Here is a 14,533-nt window from a genome sequence, read left to right as displayed (position 1 = left end):
GGTAATCAGACAAGAACTCTGGAACCTCAGAAGGGGTGGATGACGAAATAGACAGAAATGGGACATCACCATGTACCCCCTGACAACCCCAGCTGGACACAGACATGGATTTCCAATCCAATACTGGATTATGGACTTGTAGCCATGGCAACCTTAACACGACCACATCATGCAGATTATGCAACACCAGAAAGCGAATAACCTCCTGATGTGCAGGAGCCATGCACATGGTCAGCTGGGTCCAGTACTGAGGCTTATTCTTGGCCAAAGGCGTAGCGTCAATTCCTCTCAATGGAATAGGACACTGCAAGGGCTCCAAGAAAAACCCACAACGCCTAGCATACTCCAAGTCCATCAAATTCAGGGCAGCGCCTGAATCCACAAATGCCATGACAGAATAAGATGACAAAGAGCAGATCAAGGTAACGGACAAAAGAAATTTTGACTGTACCGTACCAATGGTGGCAGACCTAGCGAACCGCTTAGTGCGCTTAGGACAATCAGAGGTAGCATGAGTGGAATCACCACAGTAGAAACACAGCCCATTCAGACATCTGTGTTCTTGCCGTTCAACTCTGGTCAAAGTCCTATCGCACTGCATAGGCTCAGGTTTATGCTCAGATAATACCGCCAAATGGTGCACAGATTTACGCTCACGCAAGCGTCGACCGATCTGAATGGCCAAAGACAGACTCATTCAGACCAGCAGGCATAGGAAATCCCACCATGACATCCTTAAGGGCTTCAGAGAGACCCTTTCTGAAAATAGCTGCAAGCGCACCTTCATTCCATTGAGTGAGTACGGACCACTTTCTAAATTTCTGACAATATACCTCTATCTCATCCTGACCCTGACACAGAGCCAGCAAATTTTTCTCTGCCTGATCCACTGAATTAGGTTCATCGTACAGCAATCCGAGCGCCAGGAAAAACGCATCGATATTACTTAATGCAGGATCTCCTGACGCAAGAGAAAATGCCCAGTCCTGAGGGTCGCCACGTAAAAAAGAAATAATGATCCTAACTTGTTGAACTGGGTCACCAGAGGAGCGAGGTTTCAAAGCCAGAAATAGTTTACAATTATTTTTGAAACTCAGAAATTTAGTTCTATCTCCAAAAAAAAAATCAGGAATAGGAATTCTTGGTTCTAACATAGAATTCTGAACCACAAAGTCTTGAATATTTTGTACTCTTGCCGTGAGCTGATCCACACATGAAGACAGACCTTTAATGTCCATTGCTACAGCTGTGTCCTGAACCACCCAAATGTCTAGGGGAAAAAAAGGCAAAACACAGTGCAGAGAAAAAAAAATGGTCTCAGAACTTCTTTTTTCCTTCTATTGAGAATCATTAGTACTTTGGGCCTCCAGTACTGTTATGATAAGGTAATTCAGTACCACAATGGACATAGAAGTCAGAGCACATACAGTGACCTGACAATAACCCAAAAACATAGAACGAGCTCTGAGACGTGGAAACTCTGCTGACCGCAATCCCTAATCCTCTCCAACCACACTAGAGGCAGCCGTGGATTGCGCCTAACGCTCCCTATGCAACTCGGCACAGCCTGAGAAACTAGCTAGCCTGAAGATAGAAAATAAGCCTACCTTGCCTCAGAGAAATACCCCAAAGGAAAAGGCAGCCCCCACATATAATGACTGTGAGTAAAGATGAAAAGACAAACGTAGAGATGAAATAGATTTAGCAAAGTGAGGCCCGACTTTCTGAACAGAGCGAGGATAGGAAAGGTAACTTTGCGGTCAACACAAAACCCTACAAAAAAACCACGCAAAGGGGGCAAAAAGACCCTCCGTACCGAACTAACGGCACGGAGGTACACCCTCTGCGTCCCAGAGCTTCCAGCAAGCAAGGAAAAAACAAATAAGCAAGCTGGACAGAAAAAACAGCAAACAAAATAGCAAAAGCGGAACTTAGCTATGCAGAGCAGCAGGCCACAGGAACGATCCAGGAGGAAACAGGTCCAATACTAGAACATTGACTGGAGGCCAGGATCAAAGCACTAGGTGGAGTTAAATAGAGCAGCACCTAACGACTTCACCACATCACCTGAGGAAGGAAACTCAGAAGCCGCAGTACCACTCTCCTCCACCAACGGAAGCTCACAGAGAGAATCAGCCGAAGTACCACTTGTGACCACAGGAGGGAGCTCTGCCACAGAATTCACAACAATAATGATGCAGACGGAGTCAGTGTGGTGTGTAGTATATGCCTAGTTAAAAAGGGTTGTTCACTACTAAAACAACCCTTTCTGAATCCCTATGTTTCCCCCGTGTAAAATAACAACATTTCTTGATCTGAATGTTTGGAGCCCATAAAATAAAAAAAAGCGCTGGCTGCTGGTCTCACTTCCACCAGATATATGCGATCCCTGGGAGAGCCAGTGCCAACAGGGATTTAATGGGGAAGGCATTGGAGATAAGTAGAAAGAGGAGTAGAGATGTTATTATTTTAGAAAGGGGAAAACAAGGATTCAAAAGTGGTTGTCTGAGTAGTGGACAACCCTTTAAGGTGTGCAGAATGACATAGTCTAGGGCATCGAGAGCCACATGTGACCACCGAGACTCAGGTTGCGCACCAATAGTAAAGATTCATGAGGTACCTAAAACTAAAATGAAAATTATCAACAAGCTACTTTTGGACTTAATATATTAGCATCAATCATTGATGCATAAAGCAAAATCCAAAAGCCAGACTGCATTACCTTGGCATCAAAGCTAAATCTGGAAACAGGAATATTTTCAGGCCCACCGTGGACGTCAAAGTGTTTGCAGCCAGCATTGGCTTTGATATAACGAGGGTGGTCTCCCTGTAGTCCTTTCACAAAAGCACTGGCTAGAAGTCCACTAAGGTAAGGATCTTCCCCATACGTTTCCTGCAGATAAAACCTTACAAAATGTAATAGTTGAAAACACATTGCTTAGGGTGGTTTCACACTTGCGTTTTTGTCTGCAGCGTTTTTTGCACAAAAAAAACGCATGCGTTTTTTTCCTATATTTAACATTGAAAACGCATGCGTTTTTTTGTGTACGCGTTTGGTCGCGTTTTCAATCGCATGCGTTTTTTTACTGCATGCGTTCATTTTCAGAAATGCAACTTGTAGTATTTTTGAGAGGCGTTTTTTGGACACATAAAAACGCATGCGTTTTCATGCGTTTTTTTGGGTCAAAAAATACATTGGAGTCAATAGGGACGCATGCGTTTTTTTGTGCCTGCGTTTGCATGCGTTTTTGGACGCATGCGTTTTTTTTAACAAAGGTTGGCTAGACTGTAGATAACTTGTTCTACCCTGTATGCACACATGGATTTTTCCTCTCTGAACCCTGTTCACACAGGTTATATACAGATAATCAGGTTTTTAAATACATCAGATAGGGATTGCATACATTAGTTAGGACTGCTCTGATAAGGGTATACCGTGAAGATTGGTAGAGCAGCTTAGTATACATTTTTTGCAAAAAACGTATCAACCAAATACCCTGTTTTTTACATCTTTTACTAGCACTTGCGGATTACTGCAACATTTTTTCAAACTGAGTGTTTTTGGTTTTACTATTCTCTTTTGTGTCTTTAGACTGTAGATAAGGTTGTCTAGACACTGATAAGCCTCCCCCATAGCAGCAGGGTGATAAAAGGAAGGTTGGGGGAAGTTTCTGGTCACTTCTCATCAGACTCCAAAGAAAACAAGACACTGTCCGGACGCATTGGTGGACAAGACCCAGAGCAATGTGAGTATATCCTAGCCAATGCATTTATTTTCAATTTTTTGGATCTATATGTCCTAATTTCTTCCTTTTTTTTCTTTCAACATGCATCAGAATGTCTTCTGCGGAGTCTTCATCTGATGAGGAGTTTGAGCCACGTCAGTCAGAAGTGGATCATGTCAGTGAGGTTAGTTTTTTGTCCTTCAGCTTGGTAAGTATTGACTGTCACATGGACACATGAGACAATTTTTTTTTTTTTTTTTATAGAGCACTTCTACTGAGGGACAGAGAGGGACGGAGCAGCGGAGTCAAGGTCCGGTGTTAAGACGGCAGCGGGTATGTATAGAAGGCAGACTGTCCTCATTGTAATATTCTTGAATCTTCTGTACCCTTGATTTTCTTTTAATTTTTCTGGTATGATCCTTTTCTGAAAGTTGACTTTCATATTCCTGCCATTTCTCATCTTCTGGTATTTTTTTTTCCCAATGTGATTGAGCAAACTTATATGATTTTCTTTTAATTTTAGGTTTCACAACGGGACGATGACCGGATCGATAATGACCTCCTGATCACCCTGGTCCAGGAGCGAGTCCTGTTATGGGACAGCCGGGATCCACAGCACGCAGTCAACAGTACGCTCCGTCGGTTGTGGAGTGAGGTGGCCCAAGCGTTGTGGGATGGCTGGGAGAATGCCCCGCCATGGGTCCGTAATGCATTTGTTAAGTATTGCACTGCAGTGTGAAGCAGCAGAGACCTTGGCCGGGCTCTCTTGACTGTGTGTGATGAAAGTAACTTTTCGGAGTTTCTGTCATCACACACAGTCAAGAGAGCACGGCCAAAAGTACATTTTCTGACCATTATATTTTATTGTTATTTCACAGTGGACAAAATAAGAACACGTTGGCGTTCCATGAAGGACCGCTTCAACAAGGACCTTCGCGCAGAGAATCGTGCAGCAAGTGGTTCCGGAGCAAGGCACCGTCTATACAAATACCACCGTGTGCTGGCCTTTTTAAGACCGGTCCTTCTCATGAGAACGTAAGTATTTCTCACATGCTTCCGGTTGTATTGCATTGACATAATATGTAATTTTAAATTCCACAGGATGTACCGTCTTGTTATATTTTGGTATTAATTTTCTGTTTTCTTTTTTCACAGCACACACAGCACGACTGTCGCAACAGGTTCTGGAGCGGTCCTTCAGCCGGCAGCCACGGACCCGTCCCAGCCATCCAGCAGCAGGTGGGCCTTCCACACTCACTGGAGACCAGGGAGCTGGCCCATCAGGTATTCCCCTTTCGCAGTCCTCTTTCACTGCACCCATTTTTGCGGGCTCATCCCGGCAGCGACAGAGGGCTGCCCGAGTTTTTGCACTTGAGCTCGGTTTTACACGAAGCAATCAAGGCTTTAGGTGACAGAATGGATGTGTCACATAACCTCTTAAATTGCCGGATCCAGGATGTCACCAAAAGCCTTGATCAAGTTAAAGCCGACTTCCAGAGGCCAGCTCATCATTTTTTTAACCAAATACAGCAGGGCATGTCGGAACACCTTAGCCCTGATCTCCAGCTGAGTGTGATGCCGGCCTGCAATGTTGCTTTTGTGCAGGCTATGCAGCAGAGTCAGAGTCGTAATTTACAGCAGACAGTGGCGGCATATCCAACTGTGCCGTCACTGTCACGATTAACCACCATTCCTACCTCTGCTGCATACCACTCCACGGCCACCTCTATTCCATCCACAGGTGTACTCCACTACAGCGCCAACACGATGACGAGTGCTGTTGGACATCCCACTGCCACCGTGACAACCGCTGCTCCGGCTTGGACCTCCTCCGCTGACACCACGATGACGCAGGACCCTGGCGTGGCTTATTGGCCCGGCCCCCTCCCGATGCAGCAGGACCCAGGCATGGCATATCGGACCGGCCCCCCCCCCCGATGCAGCAGGACCGAGGCATTGCTTTCCGGGCAGGACACCCCCCGATGCAGCAGGACCCAGGCCTGGCGTATAGGACCCCCCCCCATGCAGCAGGACCCAGGCATGGCGTATCGCACCGGCCCCCCCACGAGGCAGCAGGACCCAGCCATGGCTTTCTGGGCAGGACCCACCCCGATGCAGCAGGACCCTGCCAGGGCTTTATGTTCCCCCCCACCAGCAATGCAGCAGGACCCTGGGAGGGCATTATGTTCCCCCCCTCCAGCAATGCAGCAGGACCCTGGGAGGGGTTTAGGTCCCCCCCCCAACGATGCACCAGGACCCTGGGAGGGGTTTAATGTTCCCCCCCCAACGATGCACCAGGAGCCTGGCAGGGCTTTATGTTTCCCCCCCACTACGATGCAGTTGGACTCTGGCGTTGCCGAGCGCTCCACAATGGAAACGGACTGTGAAATTGTGGAGCCGGATCCTGACGTGTCTCCCGCCAACACTCAACATCCTATTAGCCCAAGAAGACATCCCCCTACCAGGAAAACCCAAAGGAAAACGCAAAAAACACATAAACAAAAAACTCTGAGTATTCCTCCCCCATCACCTACCGATGTGTCTGTATTGTCTGTTGTGTCTCACCCTTCCAGTGTGTCTCAAGCCTCTCATGTGTTAAGCCCCATCCCCGAACTTCCAGACCCTTCCAGTTTTATTGCCCCTTCTCCTGCCACCTCTGCCTCCTCCACGGTGAGCCAGGCTTCAGTTCTTAATACCCCCCGGTTACGTCACTCTACCACAAGCCGTCGCGGTACAACGCGTTGCGGTACAAAAAAACAAATTTTGAAATTTCTTTGTTGGCTCAATAAAAAATTTTTTAATTTGCAACAATTATGTTTGGTTTATTGTGTCTTTCACCGCTGTCAATACACACCTATAAACTTCGCCACACACTTATTCTTTTGGCCAAAACATATCTCCAGTAGTATAAAATACAAGACTACATCTATATGTGTTTCTTCAGTATACAGATATGAGTTGACCAAAAAAATATTAGTTATTTCCATACTCTTTGTTTTTGTACCTAGTGTGACTGTACAAAGAGAAAATGGTGGAAATCAAGTTCAGTACTCAACTGAACCGGTCAGATGTCCAAAAACTCATAAGTTAAGACACCTGACCTATTGAGTTGATTACTGCCTTGTATATTCACCATATTCTCTTATTTATATCTAACAAATGATGTGACAATGGTTGTCACACTGATGTGACAATGGTTGTCACACGCTACATATCTATGCTCACCTGGCCAGGTGTAAGAAATTGTGAATTCATGAGCATGTATATGTTTATCATGAATTCATTATTTCTTACACTTGACTTGATGGCTATAGAGAGCGTGACAGTCTTGACGCAATGACGTCAATAAGATTACCAATAAATCAACATGGTTACCAATAAATCAACATTGTTTCCATTATTATAAGTATGCAGCCAGTGTTTTATATCATTATTTGTAAACCAAAATAGGGAGTGCAACAATATAAGAGGTCAATTATGATATTAAAATAATAACTATTACCTCATCATCTATCACCCACTCCTGGTTTTGGATTACAAAATATGATATACATACATATCTACTGCCCATCTTTGGTCAACCTTTGTTTAGAGAGGAAAAAGATAGGAGACACGGTCAACACAACCAACACTCAAGTTTATTAATTTGAAAAATTTGTATCAGTATTTAATAATTGGTAAAGATAAACATACAACAGGACATTTACACAACATTGTCCTGCCATGACAACCGTCCAATATCGGAAACAAAATAGGCCGCAAATTGGTCCCGCATAAGACCAACGGCTGCAGTTGACCACATCGGGTGATGCTGAAAATCGGGCAGTGGGTGTGAAACTGGTTCATCCAGTTCAATGTGGGGTCGCTCCTTAGCAATGAGGTAATTGTGTAGAACCACACAGGCTTTGACCACCTCGTCCACTGTTTCCACTTTTAGATTTATGGCTGTTGCAAGAATGCGCCATTTAGCAACCAGAATGCCAAAGGTGCACTCTACTGTTCTTAGGGCCCTGGTCAGTCTGTAGTTGAAGATCCTTCTAGTGTGGTCCAAGTCCCGACTAGAATATGGCTTCAGGAGATTTTCACACATCTGGAAGGCCTCATCCCCAACCATAACAAATGGCAGCGGTGGGCCTTGAGTGTTGGGGAGAGGCTGTGGAGGGGGAAAATTAAAATTGTTGCCATACACACGACGGCCCATATCCGAGCTCTTAAAAGTCTGGGAATCATTGCCACGGCCAAAAGCTCCAATGTCCATGGCGATGAAGCGACACTCCGCATCCGCTATTGCCATGAGAACTACCGAAAAATATTTTTTGTAGTTAAAAAAACTCAGATCCGGTTCTGGCAGGTTTGATAATGCGGATGTGCTTTCCATCCACCGCCCCCTAAACAGTTGGGGAAATCACACACGTTAAAAAATTTATCAGAAATTTCACGCCACATGTCCACGGTGGGTAATGGTATAAACTCCTCACGGAGTACATTCCATAACGCACGACAGGTGTCCACAACGATTCCGGACAGGGTTGATATTCCAAGGCGGTATTGGAAGTGGAGGGAAGATAAACTCTCTCCTGTGGCAAGAAATCTAGAAGAAAAAGAAACAAAAAAAAAACATTTAAAATCTACTCTTTTTATGGTGTGTTTAAAAATAACAAAAAAGAAAAAAAAAAAAACATAAAATACATGTCATAACCAAAATTTGGACTGTCATTGGTTTAGTTTTGGAACGTACCGTAATGTCACTAGCAGACGTTCCTCGGGTGGAATCGCTCTACGGAGCCGTGTGTCTTGTCGCCGTATGGATCCTTGGACACGAGACAGTAAATCCCGGAACGATTCTTGTGACATTCTCGTGTAATCCTGGAATTTCTCCGGGTTGGCATTCAGCTCCGCATAGAGCGTGTGATAGGCTCCACGGCTCTCACGCACTTCAATGATGGGGTGCCTCCAAAAACGCCTACGCTGTCTCCTTCTCCATCTTTGGCGGTTTCGGTCTTGCTCCCAAGCAAAAGCACAGGCCAGGAAAATCTTGAAGCTGAAATCCAGGTTGAAATAAAAACTCTCCAAGGAAAGATCCATCATGACACGGGAAACAGTAGCAAGCTGTGAAAATTTCTGTACCCCTAGGGTCAATATATTGAGAGACAAACATATATGCCCCCTCTATTCCCATTGGTTGAGTCTGGTTACCTTTTTTTTAATTTTTTTTTTGGGAAATGCTAAAAAAAAAAAACGCAAATGCATGCAAAAACGCATGTAAACGCGTGTAAACGCAGCGTTTTTTGACGCATGCATTTAACGCATGCGTCAAAAAAACGCTGCGTTTACATGCGTTTTTTCACCATGCGTTTTTTTTTAAATGCATGCGTTCAAAAACGCAAGTGTGAAACCAGCCTTGGTAGAAGGCCATGAACGAGCATCAGCATGCAAGCTTTACATCACCAAGAACAATGCCAAGTGTCAGAGTGTTGTGAAGCTGCCAGTACTGGACTCTGGTAATGTGACAAATCACAATTCTCTACATGGCTGTATAATCAGCGAGACCAAGTTTGGCAAAAGCCAAGAGAACGTTGCCTGCTTGACTTCAATAGGTGGAGGAGAGATAATTCTATGAACTTATTTTTCAGGATGGACAGTGGTAAGCTTCTAAATTTATAGAAAATTGTATGCTTCCACTTTGTTGAAATACTTCTGGTAAGGTCTTGTTTGTTCCAGTATTACTGTGTTTTAATGCAAAAACATGGTTAATAAAGGCATGGTTGGGCAAGTTTGGTTTGGAAGAATAGAGCCCTGAACCCCATCAAACACTTTAGGTTTAACTAGAATTCAGATTGTGAGCCAGGTCTCCTCCTTCAACATCTGACCTCACAATTACTCTTTTGAATGAATGGGCAAAAATTCTCACATACATTCCAAAAACTTCTAAAAAGCATTCCGAGATGAGTGTAGGGGGAGGAGTATGGATTTGGAATGACACGTAACAAGTTCCTGTAGATGTAATGGGCAGGTGTCCAATACTCTTCTCCTTACAGTGTATTTGCTTCCCTACCTGATTCCTGCCCCATAGAGGATGTCTCATAATGTTGATCACTGGACTGAAGCAGCTGAGACCAGTGTGGTCATCATAGTTCCCGACTGACATGAAGTAGTTGTGTTTTGCTCTGACTTCAGTGGCTGTGGCATTAGCCACCTTCAATATCAGTTCAGGGCTGCAGATAAAAGCACAGTATGAGACATAAGCCATGAAGAATTAACCCAAAAGCAAAAGATAAGACCAGATCAACAGTGACAGGATGGGAAGATTTCTGTTGTGTTCTGTGTATGTAGTGCGTGTTCTTTTTTTACAATACCTGAATGATGCAGCCAGACCCAAAGCCTGAGGGTAAGAAGTGGCATAACCCTGTGCCTGGACATCTCCCCTCAAACATTCTGTATTCCAGTTGTAGGGCTTGATGCCCAACTTAGGGATAGCGGGAGCAGGACCATTGTTCATTGCACCGCCCCTCGCCATCTGTGAGTGATCAAAAGAATTAAAATGAAACCTGCAACAGTATAAATAATAAGACCAAATACGGCATCATGTATGGTAACGCAAAGTACATAAGGCTCTTCGAAATGCTGCATGACGCTTCTTCCATCACAGCCCGAAGCCTACAGAATGTTTCCAGGTCTGCCACAAATTCACTGATTCTTATAGGATTAAATGGTAGAAAAAGAACATGTCCAGAATATATTTACTCAGAACCAGGAAGCATTACCTGTAGCACCATTTCTTCAAGGCTAAGCCGATCAATCAGGTCCTTCACACGTACATCCCACGACAGTGAGGGATTCCTGAAGGGATAATCCTGTCCCAGACAAGCTGAGAGTTGTAGGAAAAGTATGGCCAGAGACACAATGTCGGCCTTAGCCATAGATAATGCCTTATAGTTCTTATACAAGGGTAGACTTTAAGGAAGATGAAATGTAAAGTTTCACTATTATCAGCAGTCATGAGCTGAAAAGAGGAAATCCTATTTGATGTTTTATTTTGTCGTCTGCAATGAGGAACAAAAAAAAAAGTCATTAAAATTACAGGTAAAGTCACACAGTGTCTCAAACATGTTCACACCAAACATTCTGCATCTTCACGTTCACACAATAAATAAAATATTCTATGCACACTTAGCACCGTTTAGATGTGATACTATCAATCATTGGCAGACACAGAAAGAAAAGGGCCCCTGTGCAAGAACAGCATATGGGCCCCTTGCAGTCCAATAACTCATCACAATACACATTTTAACCTGTATTAGAGGTGGAAATGGGACTCTCTTACCTCCTGTGCTGCACAGGTTTCACCCATGATATGTCCACCCCTGCCATCAATATCTATACACCAGAGCAGAATATACAGCTCTGGGAAAAATTAAGAGACCACTGCAAAATGTCCAGTTTGTCTGATTTTTCTGTTTATAGGTATATTTTTGAGTAAAATGTAAATTGTTCTTTTATTCTATAAACTTCTGACAACATGTCTCCAAAGTTCCAAGCAATACATTTAGAATTTGTTGTTTCTGACAAAGAAAAATGGCAAAATAAAAACAAAACAAAACATTGCTTTCAGCCTTCAAATAATGCAAAGAAAACAAGTTCATAATCATTTAGAAACAACAATACTAATGTTTTCACTCAGGAGGAGTTCAGAAATCAATATTTTGTGGAATAACCATGATTTTTAATCACAGCTTTCATGTGTCTTGGCATGCTTTCCACCAGTCTTTCACACTGCTTCTGGCGCAAACATGTAAGCAGTTCTTCTTTGTTTCATGGCTAGTGACTATCCATCATCCTCTTGATTAAATTCCAGAGGTTTCCAATGGGGTTCAGGTCTGGAGATTGGGCTGCCCTTGACAGGGTTTCGATGTGGTGGTCTCTTCATTTTTGCTAGATATATATATATATATATATACACACAGACACAGCCTGGAGAGGGCATCAGTGCAGAACTGTTTGTCCTCCTTGGGCAGTATGGTGGCTCAGTGGTTAGCACTGCAGTTGCAGTGCTGGGGTCCTTGGTTCAAATCCCACTGAGAACATCTGTAAGGAGTTTGTATGATCTTTGCGTGAGTTTCCTCCGGGTTCTCCGGTTTCCTTCCATACTCCAAAGACATACTGATAGGGAATTTAGATTGTGAGCCCCAATGGGGACAGCGATGATAATGTGTGTAAGGCGCTGTGGAATATGCTGCCGCTATATAAGCAATTCATAATATAGCACCTAATTCACCAGTATTTCAGAGCTATGCAGTTTGTCAGCTTATGTGCAATCTAATAGATATTAATGACAGAGCCCCCCACAGCCATTGAACCCTTGTGCAGTTGCACTGATGGAACATATCAAATACACACTGTGTATGTGCATTTTACACTCCTACAGAGACCACTTTATAGATCCTGCTAAATCTCTTCCTCAGTCATCTGCATTATACATCACTTGAAAGGACTGAATTAAATATTCTAATAAGTGGTCACAACAAATAGTAAATATTCTGTATTATGCAGAGCACAATGGCTGGTGTTACAGTGTCCATTACTCCCTTAAGGTCCACAGTGGGTAGTGCAGGGTAATAGGCAATGTGGGGTGGCAGAGGGAATGACCCAGCACCGGCACTGTGCATCACTGGCACTGCAGCCCCCTCACTGCAATGATCACTGGGGGTCAGATACAGACTGATCAGCCACTTTCTGGATTATCCTAGCATTGTGCAATGACTTCTGCACCTAAGACTCTAGTGTTATACTTTGCTTGTCTTGCTATACATGTGTTGACACTTGACCTGATTGAACGGAAGGGGGCACCAGTATGTCAGGATTAGCATGTCCATAGATGCAAAGGAACATAATCTAAAAATGATTACTCACAACTCTACGGAAGATGAGCCAAACAGCCTCCGCCGACAGTCACATAGCCAGACTGTGACTTCCCCTAGTCAGCTGCTTCCTACCCTGCACTAATAAGGCGGAGTCGGTTCATTTCTACTCACCTTGCTGTTCAGCTTTCCACCACAAGAGGGCAAAAATAACAGCACTGATATATCTCCCTGAAGCTTGCTTTCTCTGCCACTAGGTGGCGCTGTTGTACTATATAGACCTATTCATGGCTCCTGCTTGTAGTAGGGAAGAAACAGCCACATCTGTATGTTCCATACTATAAAAGGGCAGAAAGGCAATTACCACAATCTATATATATTCGCTATATGCACAACTGGAAGCAGAGGAGAGAAACAAGACTACATTAGCTACAATAGGCTGTAAATACAGACTAAGGCTTCTTTCACACTTGCGTTGTTTGGAATCCGTCGCAATGCGTCGTTTTGGGAAAAAAACGCATCCTGCAAATGTGCCCACAGGATGCATTTTTTTCCCCATAGACTTGTATAGCCATACGTCGCGTACGTCGTGCACTGGATGAGTCGTGTTTTGGCGGACCGTCGGCACGAAAAAACGTTCAAGGGAACGTTTTTTCGTACGTCGGGTCCACCATTTCCTACCGCGCATGCGCAGAGGAACTCTGCCCCCTCCTCCCCGGGACATTACAATGGGCAGTGGATGCATTGAAAAACTGCATCCGCTGCCCACGTTGTGCCAAATTTTCACAACGTGCGTCGGTACGTCGCGCCGACGCTTAGCGACGGACCCGTACCGACGCAAGTGTGAAAGAAGCCTAAGTCACCATGTTAGAACAGTCTATATCCAGTCCTACATAGCTATGCAAATTAGCTCTCTTGCTAGAGCATAAATGGCAAACTCTGGCCCTAAGTGTAATTATATTAGTCTTGCCTGAAAATACCAAATGTCTGCTGGAGCTGGCCCTCCGATAGACAGTGCATACACCACTAATACTAGAAATCCTGCCTTTCCTCTCCGGCACGCTCCTTGGTTACTACAAGGCTGTTTCCAACACACCCCATAGTAATGTCTCTCCTGTTATGTCACACGTCCTGATTGGCATTCACCTGAGCCAGAAGCTAACTCCTCTTCTCCCTACATCAGTGCGCACTCCCCATGTGCTCTCCCATACATCTCAGGGTGCCCAGCATCTACTGCCCACTATCTCCTCCACAGGCCGGGCACAGGTCTGCTACTGAGCCGCTGCAATCATGACATCATTTAATATAGGTTTAAATAGCCCCAAATGGAGATAAAGGACCTGGGGAGGGTATGTTGTCTAATCCAAAAAGGCCTACAGGTGCCAAGCCCCACTAGAAATGGCCTCTCTCTCGCAGGTCAATAAAACGTAGCTTTTATTGTACTACATTAAAATAGTTATTTTATGGAGTAATGAACTAAAATGATAATCCTAATTTGCCATAAATAGATTATTCAATATATCAGTATAATCTTGTCTATTTAAGGCAAATTAGGATGATCATTTTAGTTCATTACTCCATAAAATAACTATTTTAATGTAGTACAATAAAAGCTATGTTTTATTGACCTGCTAGAGAGAGGTCATTGCTAGGGTTGAGCGAAACGGGTCATTCATTTTCAAAAGTCGCCGACTTTTGGCAAAGTCGGGTTTCATGAAACCCGATCCGACCCCTGTCGGCCATGCGGTACGCGACTTTCACGCCAAAGTCGCGTTTCAATGACGTGAAAAGCGCCATTTCTCAGCCAATGAAGGTGAACGCAGAGTGTGGGCAGCGTGATGACATAGGTCCTGGTCCCCACCATCTTAGAGAAGGGCATTGCAGTGATTGGCTTGCTGTCTGCGGCGTCACAGGGGCTATAAAGGGGCGTTCCCGCCGACCGCCATCTTA

General features: G+C 44.3%; 2 protein-coding genes across 2 annotated transcripts in view; both read right to left on the bottom strand.

The window, feature by feature from the left end:
• The window catches only part of LOC138669956 (uncharacterized), a 66,829-nt gene extending 54,117 nt beyond the window's left edge, over nt 1-12,712 (bottom strand). The window contains exons 1-5 of the mRNA XM_069756860.1: nt 12,636-12,712; nt 10,490-10,768; nt 10,082-10,242; nt 9,781-9,940; nt 2,723-2,893 (exon numbers count right to left, since the gene is read on the bottom strand). Coding sequence (XP_069612961.1) covers nt 2,723-2,893; nt 9,781-9,940; nt 10,082-10,242; nt 10,490-10,645 — 648 coding nt within the window. The 5' untranslated portion in view covers nt 10,646-10,768; nt 12,636-12,712. The remainder of the gene's footprint in view (nt 1-2,722; nt 2,894-9,780; nt 9,941-10,081; nt 10,243-10,489; nt 10,769-12,635) is intronic.
• LOC138669957 (uncharacterized) lies at nt 7,917-8,910 on the bottom strand. Its single transcript, XM_069756862.1, has 2 exons — nt 8,464-8,910; nt 7,917-8,316 (listed from the first exon to the last, which is right to left on the bottom strand). Exons 1-2 carry the CDS (start codon nt 8,811-8,813, stop codon nt 8,058-8,060), a joined length of 609 nt encoding a protein of 202 aa, XP_069612963.1. The 5' UTR covers nt 8,814-8,910; the 3' UTR covers nt 7,917-8,057.
• Nucleotides 12,713-14,533: the final 1,821 nt, after the last annotated feature.

Source organism: Ranitomeya imitator, chromosome 3 (genome assembly GCF_032444005.1).
Source record: "Ranitomeya imitator isolate aRanImi1 chromosome 3, aRanImi1.pri, whole genome shotgun sequence".
NCBI classification, from domain to species: Eukaryota; Metazoa; Chordata; class Amphibia; order Anura; family Dendrobatidae; genus Ranitomeya; species Ranitomeya imitator.
Note: the sequence above shows the minus strand (reverse complement) of the source record. Positions and strands in the feature narration are given on the sequence as shown.

Bases quoted from the DNA above. Each gene is read 5' to 3' on its own strand.
- LOC138669957 (XM_069756862.1), bottom strand. From the start codon at position 8,813: ATGATGGATCTTTCCTTGGAGAGTTTTTATTTCAACCTGGATTTCAGC. The intron at 8,317-8,463 runs GTACGTTCCAAA...TTTTTCTTCTAG, and splicing joins CGTCTGCTAGTGACATTACG to ATTTCTTGCCACAGGAGAGA.